Source organism: Erpetoichthys calabaricus, chromosome 7, assembly GCF_900747795.2.
Source record: "Erpetoichthys calabaricus chromosome 7, fErpCal1.3, whole genome shotgun sequence".
NCBI classification, from domain to species: Eukaryota; Metazoa; Chordata; class Cladistia; order Polypteriformes; family Polypteridae; genus Erpetoichthys; species Erpetoichthys calabaricus.
The window spans coordinates 159330601-159357828 of NC_041400.2; the positions used below are offsets into that span (position 1 = coordinate 159330601).

General features: G+C 36.0%; 1 protein-coding gene across 1 annotated transcript in view; it reads right to left on the bottom strand.

Annotated features, from left to right (window-relative positions):
• LOC114654175 (sodium channel protein type 3 subunit alpha-like) overlaps positions 1 to 27228 on the bottom strand; it is a 117342-nt gene that overhangs the window by 34776 nt on the left and 55338 nt on the right. The window contains exons 15-19 of the mRNA XM_051929478.1: positions 19610 to 19882; positions 13975 to 14028; positions 9055 to 9192; positions 6932 to 7045; positions 3016 to 3286 (exon numbers count right to left, since the gene is read on the bottom strand). Coding sequence (XP_051785438.1) covers positions 3016 to 3286; positions 6932 to 7045; positions 9055 to 9192; positions 13975 to 14028; positions 19610 to 19882 — 850 coding nt within the window. The remainder of the gene's footprint in view (positions 1 to 3015; positions 3287 to 6931; positions 7046 to 9054; positions 9193 to 13974; positions 14029 to 19609; positions 19883 to 27228) is intronic.

The following is a 27228-nucleotide window of genomic DNA, read 5'->3' on the forward strand; positions in this document are numbered from 1 at the left end:
CCTTTCCAGTGATGTAGAAGGCTTTAGCATCTGTAATTCTCCTCAACCTTTGATACAGTTAAACATCACATATTATTTTTCAATCTCTTTACATGTCCTACATCCACAACAGTTTTACCAGTTACCAGATTTACAAATACAAATACAAATAATCTTTTATCTCTGCCACTTCCTGCAAGATCCTGGTCTTGGTTCGCTCCAGTAATGCGCATGGAGTGCTTGAACCCTAATCTTTCAATCCCCATGATGGCTGACCTTTCTCCTACCCCAGCTCCCCCACAGATAAATGATATGACACCAAAGATGGTAGGCAGGTCTTTACTGAGAACAGCAAACACTTGCAATTATCACTTTTCACACTTCCATATTTTTTCTTCCAGGAGGTGTCGTCCACAGGTAAACTCTCTTTTGGTTCTCGTAAACAATGGAAAAATCATGATACACGAGCTTCTGTAGTGTCCCTCTGTGTTTAAATTCTAAACAACAACATCCTTGCCTGAGCTTCAATAGCTTTTCCGCTGATAAAACAAATAGAAGAAAATGGATCCAAGCAATTGCATGAGATGAAGGACCACATACGCCATGGCAGCACTTACATTTGTAGAACTTCAAATCTGATGAGCAGATAAAGTTTACATGCTGCCCTAAGACTGATGCTGTGACTTTTTACGTGGAAGAACTGACACAAAAATTGGCTTTTGAAAGGGCAAATGCTCGTCTCTGAGATAATTAATATGTGTGAGCCTGCACTGATGGGAAAAAAGGCCAAAAGGTTCACTCCGTGGAATATGACTGTGCAATGCCAGCTGCTCCAGCATACCCAACTTAACATAACTGCATTATGATTAATTTTTTGACTAAAAATCTGAACCAGGAACTTAAATCCTGTACGTCTACAGGTTTCAAGGCAGGAACTTAATAACTCACAAACAACAAACATGAAAAAGCATTTGAAAACAACATGAAGATAAATGTTCACATATCAAATGCAGTTATTTTATAAGATTACAGCTAATTTACCTTCTTTATTCTATATTACTATATACTGACATCTGTCAATACAGAACAAGCTAATGTTATGTATTAAAAAAACAAGTTAGTTGAAACTGTTAGTATACTGGCATGAGGAAGGTAACAAACTTATTTTTGATAAATATAAAGGAATTCCTCCGTGACAATTCTATAGCCTTTATCCAGTCTTAATGCTTTTGTCCTGTAGTGCTTTTTAACAATACTTCTTACATTGCTAAGATTGATAATTGGAAATTAAATGAGACCAATAGAATAAATACAATCCATTGCTGGATAACTATCAGAAAGTTGATCTACCCATGAATGAATCAGTTCTGAGTTATCATAATCAAAGGGAAGACTGTGGCTAACAGCTCAGGCTGATTCTAATAGCTTCTGAAAAGGTCATCCACGTCTACTGAGGAAAGTGGAAGGTGTTGTCCCAAGCATGAAGGTCGGAGGCACATTCTGTCATGATCACAAACTTGACTTGTATAAGTTCGCTCAGCCTTTTTATAAACTTTATTTAGAAATTATCTTTCATTAAAGGTTTTTTTCTTTTTAACTGATTGGATAATACACTTGCTTACTAGCTCTCTATTGGTACAGTACTTATGCACCGTTGTAGTTTCCCTATCAGTCTTGTATAGTCTTGCTTAATTGAGAATGCAGCAGGTACCTTGTGGATTAGCTCATGCCACTCAGTCTTGTGTAGTCACAGCTTACATCATCACTCCACACATTAAGACTACACTAAGAATTGTGCTTCCTCCCCCAGTACTGAAAATAACCTTCCCCTGGCCTGGCTGCATCAGTGATAATCTTTGTTTAATTGCCTTGAAACACTACTTTACAGCCAACTATAAATATAAGAAAAATATGTGTCAGGCAGACTGTTGATCCAAACGGCAGATATAACAGATTTCATTTGAGGAGATTTGATTGGAAGGTATGAGTGAACAGGAGTAAAGGCAGTGTCACATTACATGACTTTTCCAGCGATTTTTAACTGCAGACTTAATTTATATAATCTTAGCAAATAGGAGGCAGTTGCCACATGCTCCCATGATTAACAGTTGTATACTTTGACATACCCAGCAACTCAGTCCAATCAGTCTACAACATGCTCGACACCATGCACATAATTCAGCTACAACAAATAAGGAACATGGGTGATATGGATCTGAGAAACAGAAGAGAGTCTGATGTTGCATGTTTTAAGTACTATAACAGAATGAAAAAAAAAAGAAAAATAGAGGGCCAAGACTGCATCTGAACTCCCCATACCTGTAAAGTCTCTGTTACGCAACATGTTATTGGCTGTCAGAAAAAGTGGTAAGCGTGCATTACTTTGGAAATATGAAACTGTGCTGTAAAGTGGAGGCAGAGCTGTCTAATTTGACATACCCTGCAAATTCTAGTTGTGTAATATGACATGTTCTGGTGATGAGATCAGCAACCGCAATAGTGAAATCAGATTAAGAAAGAGCAGGTGAATGCAAGGAGAGGAATGTGATACAGAAGAGATAAATCTGTCTGAAAGCAGAGCATGATGTTTTTTCGGCCTTACTGTAAAAATAAATATTTGAATGGATCTTTCATTACAGTTTATTTTATGATGCTTCTTTTCAGGTAATATCTAAACTCCTTGAAGCCAATAGCAGAACTATATTTGCACAGAGTACACTGTATCCTTGAGATCAACAACATAGCATGTATACATTAGGTAACCTTTTCTGTGTTTTACCAGGTAGGATCACAACTCAATAACCTGTTTGTAAAGACAGCACTATAGCTAGAAAATTTCACTACCTACCTGTTTTTCCTTTATGCTTGCCTAAAATTATTTAAGGTATTTAAATAAACAATACAAACATTTGAATCATTCTCCACTTTTCACTGTCAGAACTGTTCCAGTTTCATGTTTAAATCTGCATACAGCTATAAGCAAATTTAAAAATAAAAAAAATTGTCTAAAACAATACTGAAAGCAAATTGTCTTACCTATAATAGATGTAATGATGACCAAAATATCAAAGATATTCCAGGCTTGGGTAAAATAGTATAGTCGCAGTCCTAGGATTTTGAGTACAGCTTCAACAGAAAATAATGCTGTGAACAGCACGTTTATGACATTTTGAACATAAGAGTATACTTCTGTTTGCTCGTAGTGGTCACTGGTCATGAAAAGCATATTTGAAACAATTAAAATAATGGTGGCAGGTTCAAAGTACCTGTGATTAACCACTTTGTAGAAGAATAAGAAAAATATGTTCTGCAAAAGAAGAACATCAAACCATTTTACAACTATATTCTTAATAATGCATTTCAAAACATGTGCATTCACTTAAGGCATAATGTAATACTACTGAAATAATAAGGGCTTATGATGCTAAAGGACTGATTATGATTCCATTTCTGTTAGGTACTTTGCAGAAGTGTCAATCCTTTGCACCATGAAAGGGTTTAATTATGGAGTAAGCAGAAAGCACCAGTGTTGGGAAGTGCATGATGGCGCAGGAAAAAGGTTCCCATCCATATTTCAGTAGAATCTAATTGAGTCAGATGAAGCAAATGAAAGTTCCCATGCACACTTTGTTTTGTTAGTTTTGTAATCTGTGCATGTGCTGGAGAGAAGACATACAATTTTCATCTGAACCATGTATTTTGATTGTGGAACTGTATGCTGATACAAGCACTTCCAAATTGACAAATGAGGGTTTCATTGAACTTTGTCCAATTGAAAGTGTTCCTGTCTAATACATTATTCAGCAAATGGTGAAGAAACGTCATACTAGTGGTTCTGTGAGCAATACACCAATACCAAGAAACACAAACATCCATACCTCAGAGACTATTTCTGATATTATGGGTTGTATGGAAGTCCTCAAAAGTCACTGTAGTCATTATCACAACAGACAGATATTTTATAATAGTCATGTAAGCATGTACTCCATGATTTGTGGGCTACTTTTTCAAGCACCACCCAGTCTTTGTTATTATAAACCAGTGCCTGTATTTATCAGACGTCTCAGAGTAGGCAAACAGTCCTAACTGGCTCAAGAATCTCAGAGTGATGCAAATTTAGTCTTACTCTTAGGAAAATACACCAAACTTTACCAAGATTTAGGAAAACCTTGTGAGCTGCCAGAGGACCCTTGTAAAAAGATATCGATTTAACAGAGATGGAATAATATTCGTAACAAATCTCAAATGTCATGTGATCAACCTATCTACATGAAGAAGCCATGCACTTATAGCCAAAATAAGTGTTTATAACACTATTTTTTTGTCCACAGGGTAAATGCAGATTTGCAGTAGCAATTACATGGATATGTTAGAACCGAACATTTCTCAAATTTTGCACAAAACTTTGAATGTCCCTAAAAAATGGCATATAATATGCCAGTCTTTACATTTCCCTACCACACCATGTGAAGTACAGTAATCCCTCCTCGACCGCGGGGGTTGCGTTCCAGAACCCCCCACGAAAGGTGAAAATCCACGAAATAGAAACCATATGTTTATATGGTTATTTTTATATTGTCATGCTTGGGTCACAGATTTGCACAGAAACACAGGAGGTTGTAGAGAGACAGGAACTTTATTCAAACACTGCAAACAAACATGTATCTCTTTTTCAAAAGTTTAAATGTGCTCCATGACAAGACAGAGATGACAGTTCCGTCTCACAATTAAAAGAATGCAAAAATATCTTCCTCTTCGAAGGAGTGCGCGTCAGGAGCAGAGAATGTCAGAGCAAGAGAGAGAGAGAGATAAAAGCAAACAATCGAAAATCAATACGTGCTGTTTGATCTTTTAAGTATGCGAAGCACCATGCAGGAAGTATATCGCTTGACAAAGCAGCTGCAAGGAAGCCCAGCAAGGAAGGGAGCAATGTGAAGGTAGTCTTTCAGCATTTTTAGACGAGCGTTCGTATCCTCTAGGCCAGTGTGCGAACAGCCCCCCTGCTCACACCCCCTCCATCAGGAGCAGAGAATGTCAGAGCAAGAGTGAGAGAGAGAGAAAAGCAAACAATCAAAAATTAATAGGTGCTGTTTGATCTTTTAAGTATGCGAAGCACCGTGCAGGAAGCATATCGCTTGACAAAGCAGCCACAAGTAAGCCCAGCAAGGAAGGGAGCAATGGGAAGGTAACCTATCAGCATTTTTTAAGGAGCGGTCGTATCCTCTAGGGGTGCTCACAATATATTTGAGTAGTTTTATTTAATACATAATACGTGCTCTGATTGGGTAGCTTCTCAGCCATCTGCCAATAGCGTCCCTTGTATGAAATCAACTGAGCAAACCAACTGAGGAAGCATGTACCAGAAATTAAAAGACCCATTGTTCACTGAAACTCACGAACCAGCGAAAAATCCGCGATATATATTTAAATATGCTTACATATAAAATCTGCGATAGAGTGAAGCAGCGAAAGTCGAAGCGCGATATAGCGAGAGATTACTGTAATGTTGAATGTAGAGAAAAGCCAAGCAAAATGACACCTTTTATTGGCTAACTAAAAAGATTACAATATGCAAGCTTTCGAGGCAACTCAGGCCCCTTCTTCAGGCAAGATGAGTTGCCTCGAAAGCTTGCATATTGTAATCTTTTTAGTTAGCCAATAAAAGGTGTCATTTTGCTTGGCTTTTCTCTACATTCATAATGGCTAACACGGTACAACACCCTAGTACTACTGTAATGTTGAAGAAAGCTGCATCCATGCAAATCAGCATACACATAAAGATCATTGCCCCAAGTGTGGATGAGCACACATATCTGAATCGCAAGTGATATCACAGTATCAAAACACAGGTGGTCTTGGATGCAAACTTTACAAGCCCGGGAAGGTTCAAGAAGGCAAGCAGATACTCCCAGGGCACTGGATAAATAGAGCCATGTGGAAGATAAGAGAGGATTATTGATAGAGGCATGGCATGCAATTCTGGAATATGAATGGGAAGAGTGGAATAGTGAATATGACTTCAGAAACAGTGCCAGAATAGCCATGGCTAGTTTCAGTAACTTTTACTTTACGAGGTGTTTTCTAAGGCCATAATAGCAGAAAGGCCATTATTCTTAAAGTACAGCTGTCGATCACTGCTTGTTAAATAAATGTGTCCGTGATCAGGCCTTACTCCCATTCGTTGTGGATGTCTTGGTCTTTCTAACTCAGTGTTCGTAATAATATTATTCTTGATGTTGCTGTGAAGTGGCAACAATCATGTGCAATTTCATACCTTATTATGTTTTTCATCTTCTGCTTTTTCTCCTAGTTCTTTAATTATTATTATTATTATTATTATTATTATTATTATTATTATTATTATTATTATCTTTGTGGTGAAGCCTCAGCTTTAGTATAAAGTAGAAAACTACAAAACATCATCAAGACTGCCATTTAGTGGCCCGGGTGCCATAAAATTGTGACGTCATTCATTCTCAAATATGAACTCTTACTCCTTGTTGTGGCTTGGTGTAGGACACTTCACAATAACTGGTCATGGTCTACTCTGGGGTAGGACAAATTCTTATCCTCATCAGATTTTTAGTCCAATTCCTAGGAATAATTCTGAGATGCTTGATGAATACAGGCACAATAGTTTATTATCAACTTTTACAGATACAGTCCACACACCAGACACAAACATGACACATTTAAATATAATATCAGAAAAGCTGAATAAGTCTGTGTGTTCTGAAAACAGAATAGCACAGATTTAACAAATGTTATTTAAAATGGTATTAAACTATTGCAGTATGTCCAGATGTTCATAACCCCTTTATTTCATTTTTAAACTATGGAGTAGAATCAATTTACTGTAGGTTAAAGTAAGTATGGATGATAACAGTGGATGCAGAACAACAAAGAATTAACATTATAATTGTTCATATGTTCTAAATTTTATATAACTTACTGTAGGTGGAGGGATTTGTTTTATTGGCTTAACTTTAGAGAGTCTTTTTAATGCATCGTATAAATATCTTTGATCTTCAGTAAGAAGCATGACCAGTGCTCCTTCTTTTCTAGACTACAAAACAAAGAAAATGATCAAGAATTAAAATTAAATAACTCTAAAAAATGCAAAACATTATAACATGTATATATTAAACAATTTTATTTATTTATTTATGTATTTATTTATTAAACAATTGGTAGGTTGTTGATACTATGGAGTTTAAGGCATAGAATGAAGCTTAAGTAAAAGTAACACCAAAGTAAGAAGTCTTCACAGGGCAGTATGGATCCTATATTTGCTGTATGTAGTCTTTGGAGGATTGCAGTTTTTAGAGTTTCCAAGGTTTTATTATTGCAAATTAACATTAAAGAAATTGCACATAGCTTCTATTTAGTTAAATCATTTCACATCCTTAATAGGTGTGCTTAGAAAAGTAAAAAAACTGGCACTGATCTAGAGTAGGAGTCACCACTTAAAGAATGTAATGGCAAGAAATAGTTATAGATATTTATTCTACATTAGGACCACTCATGGAAATTCCTAAATCATAAATACACTGTGAATGTAATACATTGATATATACATTATTCACAAGTAATGTGGGAAGTCTGTCAACCTTGGGTGCATTGGGCACAGATGGCATCAGCTCTCAGCTCTGCAAGTTAACTCCAGTAGATTAGATTAGATTAGATAAACTTTATTAGGTAATTTACTGTATCTAAAAATATCAAGAGGCAATCAAGTGACTAAAGATGAATATGAACATGAAGACACTGTATGAAAGCAAGGTAGATGTCTGAAGAAAGACAATTTCAGAAGAGCAGGAAACAAAAGTTTTATTCTTTAAGTGAGTTAAGTCTGAAGAGGCAGTTACTGTTTATTTTATTGGTATTTTTTATTAGTGTCAAAAACAGAGCAAAAAGTGACATATCCATATACTTGTGAACAGTTTTACATACAATATTAATCTTTATTGCCTTTTTTTACTTAGTTACAGATACTATTTATCCCTTCCTGGATGCGCAGTAGTAGAAAGGGAAAAATAAAGACTAACCAATGCCACCAACTTTGGTATGAAATAATCGATAGCAGGAAATGAGACATACATCAAATATAAAACCAATGGTGGACAACTTCTTGTGCTATAAGGTATCACCACTGACAAGACCCAAAAATTTCAGCATGCCTGTTTTACATATTTAAAGGTTTTCTTCTAATTATTTATTGGTTTAAAGTTGGCATAATTTTGTTTGGGGCAGCTTAGCTATTAGCTAAACAACCACGCTTGATGGCATGAAAGGTCATCTCCCATTTGTAAAATTTCTCATGTTCTTATTTGTTAAATACATATTAGAAAATATTTAGGATTTGGATAACATTTATTTGCTTTTCCAGAAATAAAATTAATGTAGAATACAGTTTATTTCAGAATTTTAATTTGCCTCTATTCTTTTAAAGAATCATTAATTAATTTATCATTGGTAAACTTTGTTTTTTTCAATTGTATTGTAAGCACCAGTAAATAATTTAATTATAGAATATATAGATATTCAGGACCATTGTATAACTGAAGTAATTTAACATTTTATAATGGAACTTTACATTCTTAGAAGCTATCATTCCAAGAGTTATGGTGTGCTGAAACACATCCTCACAGCATTGGGCACAAGGCAGAAGCCAGCACTGGATGGGGTGCCCACTCCTCACAAGGCACACACTCTCATGAACACACAAAGAGGGGGGCACCAGTTAGACTAACATGTGTGTCCTTTTTCATGTGGACAGAAAACCAAAAACCTGAAGAGAAACCCATGCAGACACAAGGATAACATGCAGATGACACACAGACAACAAACGGGTGAGGAATTCAAACCAAGGATGTTGGATCTGTGAGGCAGCAACACCTGCAGTGTTATCACTGTCCCACCATTAACATGTCACTGTTATCTAAATTAAACAATTAAAATAGGCTTATATGTTAAGAATAATAAAAATGATACAATCACTGTTGCTACTTTCTCTTTCTGTGAAAAATATATAAAAGAAGAGTGCTTACCTAATCTTACCTTTTTAAATCTTACCTTTTTATGAACGGTGTTGAAGTTATCAATAATCACTCCAATGAATAAATTTAACGTGAAAAATGTTCCAACAATAATAAAGGCAACAAAATATAAAAGACTGTAGACATTTGCATCTGTTTGTGGCTGGAGGTCAATCTTTGGAAAAAAAACAGAATACACATATTTGTTATTATATTCATTTTCACTCCACTAGTAGTCATAGACAGCATAATAATGATGCACTTATGAAACGACCTGGACATTACAAAAACGTCCCCGTCTTTGTGTGGCTTTTCTTCATGTTCTCTGATTTCCTACCACATCCCAAAGATGTCCCTATCAGCCTACTTGGTGACTCTGAATTGCTACTGTGAGTGCCCAGGAATGTGTGCAGTGCTGGTCAGACATCTAGTCAAGGATTAGTTCCAATGGGAAAAACTTTGTGATTTGTGATCCAATCATTATCTGATCATTATTTACAGTAACATTTAGATTTATGTTATGCTGTACTTTTATCCAAAACAACCAGGGACGTGTCCTGTCATCATGAAAAGTAAAAAAACTAATAATGACAACATAAAATAAAATTTTCCACTGGTCTGTGCTATATTTTTTTTTCTCCAGCCATGTGGAGTTTTTTTTTGTTTTTTCTGTCCTCCCTGGCCATCGGACCTTACTTTTTTTCTATGTTAATTAGTGTTCCCGTATTTTAATTTTTATTTATTTTGTCTTTTTTCTCTTTCTTCATCATGTAAAGCACTTTGAGCTGCATTATTTGTATGAAAATGTGCTATATAAATAAATGTTGTTGTTGTTGTGCTATAATTTTGTTTTCTGGATGATTACAATAACTTTGATCATTTTCATTTTTATAGTCAAAATCGCTGAACTGGCACATTTCCTGTTGAAATACAGGGGAGAAACGCGAGGTGCGGTAGCAACGAGCCTCACCTCATCTAGGACTGCGATGTTCCTCACACAGTGGGTTGATGCATGCAATTGGCGCGTGCCTGTTGCTGTCTCTCTGTATGTCACCAATATAATGTTTGCAGACACGTTTATTATACACCCTGACTTTCCACAGTCTGACTAATATCTTTAATGAATGTGTGTGGCATTATGTGATTTATTCTTGTTGATTGTACATAAAACTGCAGTGAAAAGGCTCAAGGTGAGGCAGACAGTACTGTGCCGCACCAAAGGGGGAGCATGTGAGCCCAACAGGTGCTTGTTGCTGCTGTTCTTCTACGCAGAGGCTCTGGGCACCAATAAGTTAGCAATATCAGAAAGTCAAGTGCACTGTAGCGGTCCGTTTATTTTTATATTTTGTTCCGACTGACTGCCCAAATGAAAGAATAAGATTTTTAAAACTAAAGGAAAATAAGGAGGGACTTTTACAAGAAATTGACAGAGATGTTCGTGGAGAAGGATAGGCACATGGACTTCATTTACAACTAAAGGTAAGACCATACACAGTTTTCAATTTTATAAAAATGGGATCAGACTAAGAAACAAACAATCCAATATTTGAAAACTAAATTTTGATCTTAAATAAAATATTCTTTTGTTTTTCTTGCTATCCTTTTGTTGAACAGTCTGTATTAAAATTGATTAAAGCATCAGAATTGAAAACTTTTAAAAACAACCAAATATTTCAATTAAGGTCAAAATTAAAATCCGTTTTTTTTTGTACATCACTTAATACTTTCATTTGTATTGAATGAGTATGAATTTTGGAATTGCAAAGGCAAATTTAGAACACATGGAGGGTGAGGAGAAAATGCGCTCTCTCTGCTCTTTCTCGCATTTATAAATGTAACGTTCTTTCTTAGCCAAATCTGTGCCTTACCTATGTGTGTGTAAAGAATGCTGATGAGATATGAAACATAAACAGTAGTCAATGTGCATGCTGCCATATGAATAGTGAATAAGCTACTCTTTTGGGTTCATATATTTGTAAATCTGACTGTGAAGGAGTCAGTGCCTCACCAGCCATGAACCTCACCACACGTCACTGAAAACAACTTACAAAAGGGATCAACATAATTGAGTAAACATCAGTCTACATGACAAATCTATATTTTAATCTTGAAGTTTCAGTATGGAGAAGGTAAAGATTTAGGCAGAAAAGTCAAAAAAGGCAGAACCAAAAGAAAGAAAGGGGCAAACAAAAATAAAACAAAGTCAAGCTTGAGATGGACATGTAATTATCTAGCAAAGTAGTGGTTAATCAGAGTAACAAGTCTGTTTTAAATACTGAGAACATCTAATTTGAAATAAGCCTCAGATGATGGATATGTAGTTGCTGTTACCCTTCAAAGATAAATGGAAGATGTGGTGAACAATGAGGTTTAAGAAATGACATGCGAGTTCACATCCCTTAATGGATGATTTTCCAGCTGGAGATTAGTTGAAGGCAGTACTCCAATATAAATGAGGACAAAACTGAATTTGAAAATCTTAGGACTGATCTGCTTTAGCAAAACAAACAGAAATGTACAATTATTGTTTTCTCCTGAAAAGTATGACAAAAGGCCACTGTCAAAAACATTTTTAGAGGCAGAGGCAACTCACAGAGCTGATTCTGCCACAAATTCAGTTTTATCTGAATTATTGGTTAGAAAGAGAGCGTTGAGAGAGTAGTAATGTAGTGGGCATTGGCAGTAACATGTCAATAATATATCACCCTCTAAATAAGAAATGGTGTATAAGAAGTAATTATCAGACATATATTTGTCTAAAATTAAAATACTTTCCTCCACACCATCAGATAGATAGATAGATAGATAGATAGATAGATAGATAGATAGATAGATAGATAGATAGATAGATAGATAGATAGATAGATAGATAGATAGATAGATAGATAGATACTTTATTAATCCCAAGGGGAAATTCACAAGAGCTGCTGAAAAGGCTGCCACTCTCGGCGGCACCTGAGTCATCAGGTGGAAAGTCAGAGGTGGGAATGTAATTAAGGTCAGAGAGAATATTTTTATTGAAACTATATAAAAGCATTATTTATTTTAAGCATTAATATGGTGCATTGGATGACAAAAGAACACAAAACCACAGAAGGATGGAAACGTTCTGCTTGTTGATTATATAAATAATGCTAAAAGTGAACGGCAAAGATGTATTTGACAAGTACTGTGGATAAAACCTGCATGAATCCTGTCAAACAAACATTGTTTTTTAAATGAGTGGCAAAGATTGAATAAAGTCTTTCTTTAATTGATTTCCAAAAGAATTATAAAGTTTATATGCCAAGGTCAAAGCACTATTTAAAATACATAACCAACGTTCAAAAAGCAAAGTCAAAATGACTGTCAAAACAAAACCAAGTTGTAACCAAAGTTCATTCCCTAATTATTTGTTTGCTAAAGCAGAAGTCTTTAGTTTAATTCATAAAAGGTTAGACACTGTTTAATGTACAGTATATACAGTATTATGACTGCAATGATGTCACATAGCACAAGCATTGCATGCCTATCTTCTTAAAAGTAATTACTTCTTTTTGGCTCTGTACTGGGTTTTGTGATTCCTTGTAGGTCTATTGTTTGACAAAGAACCATTTAATTCTGGGAAAGGGCTCTTTGCACATTAGATTGGTTCTTTGGGCCTGCAAAAGGTTTCTAATATGAACAAACCTACAATATTTAATTATAGTAGGCTACTTAGCAGAATACTAAAAGATCAAGAAAATCTGAACTTAGCCTGTCTGATTGTATGCATTAGTGCTTCACATATCTGTTATCATCTGATCATAATTATTTTTGGAACCTGTGATGGATCAAAATAAGTGTCTTTCTTGAGCATTCATGTTTCTTTTGGGAACCAAAAATGATTCCCCTAGGACATCACTCTGAAGAAGCTTTTGGCCCCTTTCATTTTAAGAGTTAATTTGGGTTAATAAGAGCATAGCAACTATACAGTACCATAGTGACCAGACACAGAAAATGGTAGCATCTGTGCTTATAAACATTCAAAATGGTTGTGCCTCTAGAAAAAGAATGACTCAAAATGGCTATGTGATGGAATAACTAGAATCATGATAAAATTTATGAATAATCAATAATAAAATGGGTTGTGTGTAAAAAACAAATATCAGATTGTAAAAATTGTTGAAAAAAATAGGGATGGGAAAATCAGAAGTAAAAAGTAAGACAAAAGACCAAAACAAAACGTCATGAATAATCAATTTAACAAATAATTGAATCATATGGTGATGGAGAGTAGTAAGTTGTATTAAGATTAACTAATCTACTCTATATGTATAAAATCCTAAGACTAAAAGTGCAACTGTGACGTTTTTATGTCACGTTTTTTGTCACGCTTTAAATCGGGCTTATTTTAAAACCTACATATATATGTTTGGTATCATTCTTTTCAGAATGTGATGTTGTTAGATTTTCAGATTCATATTCTGTTTTTAATATAATAAACTATGAGTGAATGTGTCTCCTTGGGGTGCGTTCAACCACCCTCTTCACAATGTGAGTGGCAGAGACGCGAAGTGGCTGGCGAGCGAAGCGAGCAGAGGAGAACCCCCTAGTTTCAAAATAAAAGAAAACGCACATGAATGGTGTTGCAAAACTCATAGCTTTAGATGAAGATGACAAAGTATCAAAACTGTAATTCTGCATAACTGTACGTATATTAAATGATATACCTGTACGTGAAATGTTTTGTAAGCACACTTTATTTTATTCTCTGAAGGTACTTACATTATGATTCATAATTGGTATAATATCTCCTTTAAGAGTTTGGAAACTTGTTTATCTCTAAGTCTGTTAAAAAGATTAAACTACATTAGACTTTCTTCCACTCCTGTCTTTCAAACCTACAGTGTGTAATTCTTGCTTGGGTTTTCTTTTTTTAATATAAATTAAAAGATTTTTAAGTGACTAATACAACATAAGTTAAAAAAATACTTACTCCTCTTGCATCTGCTGCACTAGCCATAATTTCCATCCATCCTTCAAATGTTGACTGTAAAACATGAACATACAGTAATGAATTACTCAAAAAATTGGTCTGTCCTTAGCAAATGACTTGAAGATTTATTTACTAGCTATCCTATACATCCTGATGATATTAACAGTTTTAAAGAAATTTCAAAAGTTTCAGGCAGAAGACATTTAAGATATAAAGGCAGCAGCATCAGTGAAGAATATAAAATGAAGTGCTGAAAACAAAGTACACCAAAAAAGAACGAACATGCTCCAAAAACGAGCAAGAGAAAAATAAGGCCTGTCATAGACAGCAGCTGTTAACGACAAAGTCTCTGTGAGCCAAAATTAATTAAAATAATGTTTGGGTATTATAAACTGCTAAGGTATATTTGAGAATTCAGTAATGAATGAATTAAAAGAAGAATGGATGATCAGATAATATACATATAATATCAAAAGTTTCCATTTGGTTACTGAAATCTCTGCTTTCTTGAAGTAAAGGCTGAAATCAAGACAGACTCTCTTTATCTTTAATACAATCTTGTAATCAATAATATTAAAGTGTAAAATAAATACATAAATACATACAGGGACTACATTGGGGAAGTATGAATCTCTTGAGATAGCTGCCATATATGGAAATATATGGAAGTTGTTTACAACAGTCAAGAAGCTACATGGAAATTTTCTAGCAAAATTGTAAAATATTAAAGACAAAAAAGTGAAGCTTCTCGCAGAAAAGGCTGAGGTTACAAGCAGGTGGATCAAATACTGTGAGGACCTATATGCAGAGGAGGTAACCTGGCCAAAGGTTTGGTGCAAACAGAAAGGTGCCCCCACCACTGAAGTCAGAAATTGCAGCAGCAATGTCAAAATTAAGCAGCCAAGACGCACCTGGGCCTGGCAATATACCAGAATAGCTCTTCAAGGAAGGAGGTGACATAATGATAAGCATCATGCACCAGATATGTGCTGATGTATGGGATACCAGCAAATGGCCTACAGACTACACCCCATCAGTATCTATCCCATTCCTGGAGAAAGGAAAGAGTGTTCCAGCTACAGGACTATCACCCTGGTCTCTCAAGCCAGTAAAATCCTCTTATGGCTTTCTCATAGCTACATTTTAATGTAACCCTGATATACTGTATTTGCATTGAATTATCGTTTTTATCATGGCTCCACAATCCGGACTAACCCCTACTTTCTCTGCTGTTCTTTTTCTGGTTTTCTGTGGTGCCGATCTGCGCCACCACCACCTGATCAAGGCAACATGCAGTCCCTACATTGATGGAGTGAAAGCCAGATGTCCACATGACTGTCATCATCTAATTCTTCCACGTGAAGCCTGAAAACCATGAGGACTGATATGTTAGAATACCCAGTGGGGGCTGGGTGGTCTCGTGGACTTGGAAGCCCTGCCCGTACTTTATTCTTTGTTATTTAGTATTGCTTAATCTTATTTTTATATTTTATTAACTTTTCTTTCTTTATCTTGTAAAGCACTTTGAGCTATATCATTTGTATGAAAATGTGCTGTATAAATAAATGTTGTTGTTGTTGTAGAGATCACATAGTCAGCCTCAGGATAATAACTGTGAAGGCCAAGAGAACTCAACCAAACATTGAACCTTTGCTTTATTGATTATACAAAGGCCTTTGACTCTTATTAGCATGATCAGATATGGATCATTATGTACAACTAGTAACGGCGCACTGCACGATAACGTGCTGTGAATACACTTCACTTGAGCATTCATAGTTTTCATCCTCTTTCTCTGTATGTTTAGCATTTATTTGCTCAGAGGTTGATGCGCTTGCTGCTTCCTGAGCAGCTCTTCTTTTCTCCACTCTAGCAGCCCGCTTCTTCTCTTCTTTCATCTTCATTTTTTCACATTAAAACTGATTAAGTCAGTTTTGTGTTGCAATTACTTAGTATGTTTTCTTTCATTTTACACTTAAGCTGGCACTTAATTAAATCTTCAATCTGCCTCAAGAATGAGTTAAGATATGAAGAGGTAGGAGAAGTGACAGCGAAGGTGGTAGGGATGAGAACGGCGCCTGTACGCATGCGGCATGGCTGCCCTGCTGGCTGCTGCCAAGAGTTGATTCTACAATAAAATAAAATAAAAATAAAAAGAGGAATAACCTTGGAGGTCAATCATCACCCTCGAAAGTGGGTAGTAGACTTCATGTAGAATATGTGTACCAAATTTCAGGTCAATAGGTCAAACGGTTTGCAAGCTACAGGTGATTTAAAATCCTGGACAGACAAACGAACAGCCACGGTAGCGTCTTCTATATAAAGATATGGGATTTCCAGCACACATTATAGATTAGATTAGCAAACTGTGCAAGAAGCAGCAATCCAGCAATCATGCATCAGAATTGGAACAGAAGTCAGTGACTGGTTCAGAATACACAGAGAGGTAAGGCAAAGTTGCACATGATGCAAAATATTTGTAAAACGCAGAAGATCTACAAGAGCTTGGTTAATAAACTTAATGAGGCCAGCAGACACATGGATCTACAAATTAATGTCAAAAAGATTAAGATGACAGACAGTGATTAAGATTGGTGGACAGACAGTGGAACAGGTTTCAGACTTCATTTATTTGGGAGCCATGTTTTGTGAGGATGGAAGAGGATGGAGGATGTACAGTAGTCAGAAAATGAAAAGGCGCCTAGTAATGGGTTGGTTAACAATGACATCACTGAAAACAACCAGGAGAAGTGTATATATACTTAACAGTTCAAACAGTTCAAAGGTCAGGCTGGGTAAAGCACTTATCTGGTCAATTGCATTATATGGATGCAAAGGATGGACCCTCATGAAGGCAGACACAAAGAACACAGAACATGTGGCTGATGCTCTGAGTATCATGGAATGAACACCATACTAACAGATGGGTTCTTGAGCAGCTAAAATACTTCATTAAATAAAAAAGTTAAAACTTGGCTACTTTGGGCACATTACAAGGAAAGCTAGCTGTATGAAGAAAGACATCATTCAGGGGTGTACACAAGGCAAGCGCAGCAGATGGCAACAGAGGAGAAGATGGACCGAGGATATTTCTGACTGGACCAGGATAAGAATCAACAAAGTGGTCCAGGTGACAAAAAACCATGAGGCATGGAGACAGGCCCCACTCACTGTCAACCTTTCGAAAGAGGGCAAGCGTTGAACAACAACACCACACTGGGCTGAATTTTGAGTGAAAACTTCATGTAGGGTCAAAATAAAAGACTGATAACTGTAGTAAATGCTCACTGTGGTAGGAAACATACTGTATGAAAAAATGGAAAACACCGAAGTCCTACCCAGGTTCCTAATGAGAAGTAAAAACAGACATCACGTTCATAAAATAGAAGTATTCCTAAAAATACAAATAAGATGGCTGGAATAGATTACAAATTCTAAGGTAGAAAATGTGTGACTTGTATGCTTCTCTAATACATTTACAGTGCATAGTAATTCTCAAAAAAGGGTACTCAATTGACTTTTCACTTCTTATACCTTGCGCATAGTGTTACTCTTTAATGCTTTATTGATTAATGATTTTTTTACCGACTTTACAGATTTTCAGTTGCCAATGTTTGATTTTTCTATTTCAGCAACAGCTTTTTCGCATCTAGTTTGAATGTTTTTCCTTATTTCACATACATTTCTGTACTGTGACTATGCTTTTTGAGTAAATCAGAATGATATAAAGGAAGTGCGCACATGTTTGGCCTTCCATGGCCAGGTGTCCACGTGCCCAGTGCTTGCAGCTACTATGATAAATTCTGACTCCCTGTGATTATGGACTGGATAAAGTGGCTATAGAAAAGAAAACTATTCAGTGGGTTGTTAGTCAGGTTATATATCGTCGTATCATGGTCATCACAATATAACAGCAGTTTGATAGTAGCAGTATGATAATAAGACTGGGATCTTTATGAGTATATAGCCTAATAACACATTAAGATAGATTCTAACCATCTTCTTAATTAGTGACCAGTTTTGGCGGATAATTAACTTCTTTTGCCTTAGTTTTAATTAACTTGACTCAGGCCCCTTAGTTGTCTCTTTTCCTTAATTAGCAGCCAAACAATAATGAGACACAAAACAAGCTGCCACATGACCAGCTCACCTGTGCCCATCAAACAAAATATGAAAATTAAGAAAGGTGATGGTCTCAGTAAGGCTGATCTCTCCAGTCACCAAAACATTTTGATGATGTTCTTAGAAAAAACAGAAAAATCAACAGTTTAGGAAATGTCTGCTATGGCAGAATGAGAGAAACAACAAGCCATGGAATTAAATAACGGGTTTAATTAACAACAAGAATCAGCTTCTCATTAAAAGTTTAGTTGGAGTGTAATTGGTTGGAGTCTGAAATTCCAGTTTAGCTGGTCATCTGTTGACTCGTTTCACATCTCATTTCTGTTTGGCTGCATTTAATGAAGAAAGGAATACATTCAGAGGACCTAATCCTTAAAAACAAAGCTATTAAAATGAAGGGAAAAGAAGTTAATTAGCAGTGAAAACTGGACACTGATTAGGAAAAGGGTGAGAACGAAAACCTACAGGCACTGCAGCACTCCTGGCCCGGAGTTTGACACCCCTGTTCTACCTGTTTATGTAGTTATTTATTTAAAGAGCTACTGGAAAAAGCCAAATTTCTCCCTAGGGACAAATAAAGATCTATCTATCTATCTATCTATCTATCTATCTATCTATCTATCTATCTATCTATCTATCTATCTATCTGTCTGTGATCAGAAGCATTAATCCAAATACTGCTTAAGAGCATGTGGCAAATTAACTGCTTTGTGAACTAAATGTTCCTGTATCAGCTTGCAGCACCATTTTAATATGTGACTGAGTGAGTGACATAACATGCCTCAGAGACCTGAAAATAATTACATTACACTTATGCAGCACTTTGAGGTGGCGCTTCATAAAATATAAATTAATTGACGGCTGCCAACAACTACTCCAGTAAGACCAAAGCAAATCTAACGACACTTTTAAAAATGTAATTTACTGGAAGGATTTAATATATAGCATAAAAAAGTAATTTTTCAAACACAACTGTTTAAATCTCAATCACATTCAACAATAGTTAATCAGTTTCTAGTAAAAACATTTATTTAAACTATATTAATATATACCATGTTAGGGTTGGAAATGCAGTACGTATTTATTGTAAGTTGACATAAACATGTTTATATAATGCAAGTAACACTCTTGACTTTTCAGTAATTTGATGTAAAAAATGCATTTTAGAAAATTAAATTTTAATATTAAGGAAAAAACTTTTACAACATTTAAGGAAAAACAAAGACTCTTCTCAAAACTCAAAAAAAAACATTTACAGAATCCTACTAGCACATAATATAAATGAAAGTCAGGGCCACAGCCATTGAGGAAGAGCTACTCCATTTCAAATCATTAATCACAGTTACCAGAGTTTAAGTTTAACAATCACAAGTGCACTCTACAGTAGTGATGAAAGTTCCATACAAACAATACTTATTGGCAAGGATTTGAATGCATAACTGGTAGTTTATTTTCATAACTTTATTGCTCTTAGTTTCTAACTTACTTATAGAAATGTATTCAAAACACTTACCACTTGCAAGAGAGCTAAGTAAGCAGACATGATGTTGTCAAAATTAATCTCTGTATTCACCCATTTGAAGCCTTTGTCTGAATTCGCTTGGCATTCTGTAACGTTGTTAACAATGTCAACTGATAAGCGTTGTCCATTCCTGTCCACACATTGGTAGAATTTCCCACCATAGATCTGAACTCCGACAATTCCAAAGATAAGCCAGAAGACCAGGCACACAAGCATTACATTGGATATGGATGGTATTGATCTTATCAGGGCATTCACAACAAGCTAAACACAAAAGGACAAACATGTTTACAGTTTTGCATTTTAAATGTTCATGTGATTTATATGTGTGTTAAGTGCAAATCAAATGGAAATAGTTATCAAGTTGAAATAAAATAAATTTATCAAGATCTAATAAGAAACATATGACACAGCGTAATAAAATAAAAACAGGATTAAGATGACATCTCACACTGTATTGTTGAAAAAAAAAGTATTAATCATTGTGCTTTGCCAAGTGCACCACAACAATCATAAGTATTTAAAGCTCCCACTGTTGCAGAAACCATAACAGATTCAGAAACCTTGTTCCACAAGTGGGGACTGAAAGAGCAAAGGCATGATCTTCCGTTGTAGGTATCTTTGTGTATAAGCAGCAAAGAGTTTTTTGATCCAGATCTACTGGAACCTATGGAAGGACAGTATGAACAATTTATAAATACATTTCTAAACTAGAAAAATAATTTTGAAACAACTTACTCCTTATATTGACGACAGACAACAACAAAACTGAAGAGATATAATTAAATTTACATGTATTTGCAAGAGCACAAACAACACTGTTTTGGATGAATTTTAGCCTCTTAGTTGTCTTCACTGAGGTAGCAGCAAATAAAGAATACCATTTATACTCGTGTATAAGATGGGTCTTCAAACCTGAAAAATCGATCATAAAATCAGACCAGACTTATACACCCATTTAAAAATATGACACTTAATTTTTTTTTTTTACATCTTCTTGCTTCCTCCAATCTCACACCAGTTTCTCAGATACATCGAACTTTGTTGCAGCAACGCAGTTACCAATTTCTTTCGCTACCTCAATGACATTTAATTTAAAACCAGCTTTATATTATCTTCTGATTGAATGCTCCATCATAGATAAGGGACGATAAAGGTGTATGAGGGTGTGAGATACAAAAAAAGCACAAAACAGTGCAAATGTTGCTTTGAAATAGTTTGGGTATTACCGTGTGGTCACGTAGGTACAATACATAGAAAAAGAAGGCAGTGTGCTCCGTGTTTACTCTCTCAGGTGGGCGTTAGCATATCATAATCTCTTGGATCAATAGAGTGAGTTTTCCGCATTCAACTTATGCGACTGACATTATAAAATACCGGAGATTATACGGTAAAATCAAACCCTGACTTATCAACGGGAGAACTTAAATGCAAATATATATGGTAGTCATATATACAGTATATATATGGTAGTCAAGTCAAGATGATATGAAAGGAGGTACCAACTTGCCTGCTTTATATTTGGGCATAAAGGGACTGCCTGATATGTTCTTGTGGTAACAGAATGAGATTTTGAAAATGCAAACAATATGTTCCTGAAATAACAGTGTAGAGTCAATGTAGACCCAAAGGTTTATAACCACTGCGACCACTTGGTGTTGGTCTGGAGCAATCCTCAAACTTACATAACAATAAGGAGGCTGATACACATAAAATGGAAAAAGTTTACTTTACAAATAAAATAACAAAAATGCACAGGGTGATAGGATATACCATAAAAAGGCAAACAAAATAATCAGAATAAACAAAGTCTTATAGCCTACTACAGATGGGTCCCACAGGTTATATGTCTTGAATGGAGGCTACTCCACTTGGCTACTTATAGTGCCTTTTCTCTGTTTTCTTCCTGCTGTTTCCTTTTGATGTTCTCTCCTTTGAGCTCAAACCCAACTATACAGTGGCACGCAAAAGTCTGGGCATCATTGCTTAAAATGTCTGTTACTGTGAATAGTTAAATGAGCAGAAGATGAACTGATCACCAAAGGGCATTCAGTTAAAGATGACACATATATTTAATATTTTAAGCAAGATTACATTTATATTTTTGTCAAAGAGCCTACAGGTACAAAATCTAAAAAAATGAAAAGGGCCTGAAGCAAAAGTCAGTACTTAGTAACACCCTTTTTGGCAAATTTTGCAGCTTGTAAACACTTTTTGTAGCCAGCTAAGTGTCTTTTATTTCTTACTTGGGGTATTTTTAGCCATTCGTTCTTACAAAAAGCTTCTAATCCTGCAAGATTCTTGGATTCACTTCCCTTTTGAGATGTATCCACAGATTTTTAATGATGGGTTAGGGCAGTGGTTCTCAAACTGTGGGGCGGGCCCCCCTAGGCGGGCGCGAAGTAACAAAAAGGGGGGCGCAAAGATGTGAAAAAAAGAAAACAAGAATCGAAAATATGAAAAATACATCTATTGAAACCAAAACAAATTAACTTAAACTACATTCTGATACTAGAAAAATAAATATAGAGTTAGATAAATGTTGATAAAAGTTAAGTAAGGTATAATAAAATATGCATCTATTAAATATCATTAATTAAAAAGAACAAATTGGTATTAGTGGGCTCCTTTCAAAAAACGTTAGGTGGGGGTGCGATTAAAACTGTTATGAAAACTCGGGTCGCAAATACTTAAAGGTTGAGAAACGCTGGGTTAGGGGACTGTGAGGCCCATGACAAAACCGTCAGCTTACACATCTTATGAATTCCACTGTAAATTCTGAGTTGTGTTTCAGATCGTTATCATTATGTTGTTGTAGGACCCATCCTCTTTTTAACTTCAACTTTTGCTTAAAGAGTTTTCTGGTATTTATTTCAATCCATTCTTCCCTCTACCAATGACATGTTCCCTGTGCCACTGGCTGCAACACAAGCACAAAGCATGATTGATCCAGCCCCATGTTTAATAGTTGGAGACATCTTTTCTTGGAATTCAGCACCATTTTTCTCCAAAAAAAACCTTTGCACATTGTGGCCAAAAAGTTCTATTTCGACTTCATCAGTGCACAGGACTTGTTTCCAAAATGCATCAGGCTTGTTTAAATGTTCATTTGCAAGCTTCAGGCACAGAATGTTGTGACTAGGAAGCAGGAAAGGTTTTCTTCTGCTGACTCTACGATGAAGGTCATATTCGTTCAGGTGCTGCTGCACAGTAGAACAGTGCACCACCACTCCAGAGTCTGCTAAATCTTCCTGAAAGTTTTTTATTTGCCTTTTCCAGCAATTCAACAAGCAGTTCTTTCAGAAAGTTTTCTTGGCCGTCCAGATCTCAAAATTGACCTCTGCCAATCCCATTAAGCACCCTTTCTTAATAACATTATGAATTGAGGAAACAGCTACCTGAAAAAGCTTTGCTATCTTCCTGTAGCCCTCTTCTGCTTTGTGAGCATCAATTACTTTATTTTTCAGAGTGCTAGGCAGCTGCTTAGAGGAGCCCATGGCTACTGACTGTTGAGACAAGGCTTGAGGAGTCAGACAATTTATACAGCTTTTCAATTTGCATCACTTGGGGTTTCCTTACAATGACTGTGAACAAGCCATTAGGTCTGAGGCCTTGGTAAAAGTTATCTAAGACCTCAAATATCTTGGGGTGCCCAAACTTTTGCATGTGGCTCCTTTCCTTTTTTCACTGCACAATTGTACAAAACAAAAACCATACACTAACCTTGCACAAAATCTTTAACTTTATGCCTTTTGGTCATCAGTTCATCTTTTGCTTACTTAACTATTCACAGTAACAGACATTTTAAACAAGGGTGCCCAAAGTTAGGGATGACACTGTAAACTACAGGCTCCCTGCATTTTGCAAAGGTAATCCATTCCTGAAAACCCATCATAAGGAGAATTTTCACACTGCAAAGACATAGTTATTAATTTAAATGAAAAAAAAAAAATTATGAGTTCCTGGCCTCAAAAAAACTATCCCATTTTTGTTTTAGTAGAATCAAAAGTAGTCATCAAAACAATTCCTAATAATGCTTAAAAAGCAGTTTACCTTTGGTTAATCACTTTAAGTTGCACTTTCAAATGGTCTTTCACTATTTCTTAGGCTTTTCCAAGTCATTTAGCTTCATTTTGGAAGCACAATGCTCAAGATAACATAAGAAGAAACCTGATCAAGACATCTGTCAAGTTGACTGAACCACAGAACGTGAGCACAGCACCAACTGTGAAAGTGCGTATCGCCATGCTCAAACATCTAGCCCTGCTCTGTTCCACAGGATGGCTAGAGATGTGCTCGAAGTGCACACAGAGATGATCAGGTAATAGCGCTGGTGGTGGAAATTAAAAATCACCCCAGACTTTGTCTATGTAATCACAAAAATTCAGCATTCTTTGTAGCTCCTAAGATGAAAAAGCTATTAAAAGACTTTGTGTATACACAAACTTTCACAAAGCAGTTGATTATGATTTAGGGGAATGCTGTACCTCTAGGTAAAAAACCCGCAAAAATTTCAGAGGTCAGAAATTGACCTTGGTATCCCAGTTGTCATTTACCTAGAACTCTCACTAGTGGCCCAACATATTCAAGCATTTCTGTGTCCAAACTCTAAGCCAGGCAAACCCCAAGTAGCTTATCACATGCATGGGCATTAAGGACTCTGGTGATGGTAATTACTCCTCGAGCCATGGGTTGGCATTGTGAACTAAAGCCTAATGATGTCCACTGCTGACATTCACCCCTTCCTGCTTTTATAACTCGGGAGCTGGCCATCTTGTTCTCAGTTCTGTTATGAACTCACATCTGGAAAGATGTCTCCACAAATTATTGCGTGTTGCATATTTTTTGCATTCTTTCATATTATACGGAGGTCACCAAGGTGGAGTACTCTTTCATTTTGTTGTGTTTCCTTTTTATAGCATATACATTTCCCTCACAATAGGCAGATAATGAAAGCACGCTATGACATGTAACGGAAGGTGAATTGCAAATATTGATATAAGAAGTTTTCCCTCACTTACATCACCACAGATTTTAATGTCTTTCAGGCATTTGTTTATGATACCATGATCAACAGTGTCACAAACAGCTTTCAAATCAAGACATATGAGGAGGCCTGCAGGCCCAGAATCTGCTGCCATCATAAAGTCATTAATGTACGCCCATCATCTAATGAAGCCTAGGTACAACATGGCTGGAAGACTTCACATAACTTGTTAAAGTCAATATAGGCTTGCAGCTATAGGACAGTAATTGTTCTGAGATATTTAGACATAAAAGGCTTTAGTAAATAGAATTATAATTAGTCATAACTTCAGGCTTTCCTTTTTCAGGAGAGAATATAGATACTTTACTAGAAAACAGTTATGATAGCAGTAATGGCTGAGAAGCAAAGAACTGGTAAAAGAATTTATCTAACACACAATGCAAATGGGGCGGCACGGTGGCGCAGTGGGTAGCACTGCTGCCTCGCAGTTAGGCCCGCGTGGAGTTTGCATGTTCTCCCCGTGTCTGCAGTGGGCTGGCACCCTGCCTGGGGTTTGTTTCCTGCCTTGCACCCTGTGTTGGCTGGGATTGGCTCCAGCAGACCCCCGTGACCCTGTAGTTAGGATATAGCGGGTTGGATAATGGATGAATGGACAATGCAAATGATTCAATCTCAATAACCTCCATAGAGTCATGAAAAAGAGCACTTTCAAAGAGATGGACAATAGCTGAAGAATTTTCTTGCTGCTTGATCATATTATTTTTTGTTTGGAATTAGTAAAGAAAATGATTGCAGATGTTAGTAGAAAAATCCATTGAAGCTGACCGACTGGGGTTGACCATGTAATTGAGATGAAAACAGCTGCAAGAATCTTATTATTTACATCTGGATCTGTTCACTCTGAGTGCAGAAGAGACAGATTGCTAATACACTGCTGCTAAATAATACATTTTCCAACAGACTTCTAACCTGAGGTCCAATTTCATTTTAGGGCTTAATGCCATTCAGTGAATCATGGAGATGAACAACAGTGTGTGTGCTTTCAAAAGCAAAACTGTTATGTCCATCCTAAAAAAAATGTGGTTGTAAAGGTTGGCAAACTTTTCAACTTACAGAATATCATAGTGACTGACAGGACAGAGAACATAGCTAGTGTGTTTTCTATAAGAAAAGATTGGAGTAATAACATAGTCAACAGTACTATACTAAAATGCATCAGCTGAAAATATCAGCAAAGGCGTCATTAGTAATGGCAAGGTCTAAAATATAACCATATTCATATGTGGGGCCAAAGGCATGCAAAATAACTCTAGGATACCCAGTGAGCTTCATAAATCACTAGAGACCAGCCACCTGGGTGTAACAATATAAATATTAGAATCACCAAGGCCAACAGTGAAGTGAGGACATTTAAAACATTTTTATTTAAAATTTTCTTTCAGATATAATTAAATACAAAAGGTAAACGTGCTTGCAAAAAAAAAGAACATTTAATGAAACAGGCCATTTATCTTAGTAGGCTTTAATCCATTCCCTTAATTCAAAATATGATTAACATCCCTATCTATCTATCTATCTATCTATCTATCTATCTATCTATCTATCTATCTATCTATCTATCTATCTACAGTATTATATACAGCATACATTTAATTTTATGATGCTTTAGATTATACTGCCATCTTCTGGTTATCACAGCGATCGCAAGTAAACACACAATCTTAGTTTGTTTCTGTCTAGATTTTTTCACCTTTGGAATCAGAGCTTTTCAGCATGTGACATTTTTTAATATATTCTATTTTTGAACTGTGTGTCATAGCTACAGAGAAAACAAAGTTTGTAATTTTTGTTGTGTATGTGAGGGGGTCAGTAAATGTATATAATGTACCCAGAACAGTCTGTTTGAAACATGGTCCATAATCCACATATCGTTCAATACTACAAAAGTAGCAGTAGAATAAAATTAAGGTTACAGTATGTTATTTTTCATCTGTTCTTTTAAGCAGATGTCTGGTGGCACCAATCACTTCTCAAAGAGCTACATCAATCAAAACGTGGCAGGAATGTACCCAATTGTTTACCTATCAGGCTACAGTTCTTATTCCAGGAAGCCCATTAGAAGCAGGACTAAAATAAATCTAATTCCTGTTTTTTGTTTTTTAATTTGGGTGTTGCAACCAATATCAAAAGTCTTTAACTTGCAAATGTCAGGCCTACTGTGGACGGCAGACTTCAAAAGTGGTGAAATGTATCTTTTTTGCTTAGTGTTTGTATGGTGTACAATATAATTTAATTTATAGTTTATAATTTGAAATTGATTCAGCTGAATGCTGTGTTTTGGTCAAAGAGGCCAGGAACATTGAAACAGCACCACTTATCAGAGATCAGTTCTGTAAATGAGTGGCTATTTAGGATAAGTGATACTATTGAAAGAAACATGTTTTGGGCATATTTCTAGTATAATAAGGACCACACGATGTCAGTGTTAGATAGTTGTGATTTCAGGAATAGCTGACAAGACAGAACCAGGTGGCCTATCATTATTATGACCCTTTCATCCCCACGTCCGTTGCTCTCCTTCTCACTGTATTAACTTGTGAAATAATAGGAAAAATGAAGACTT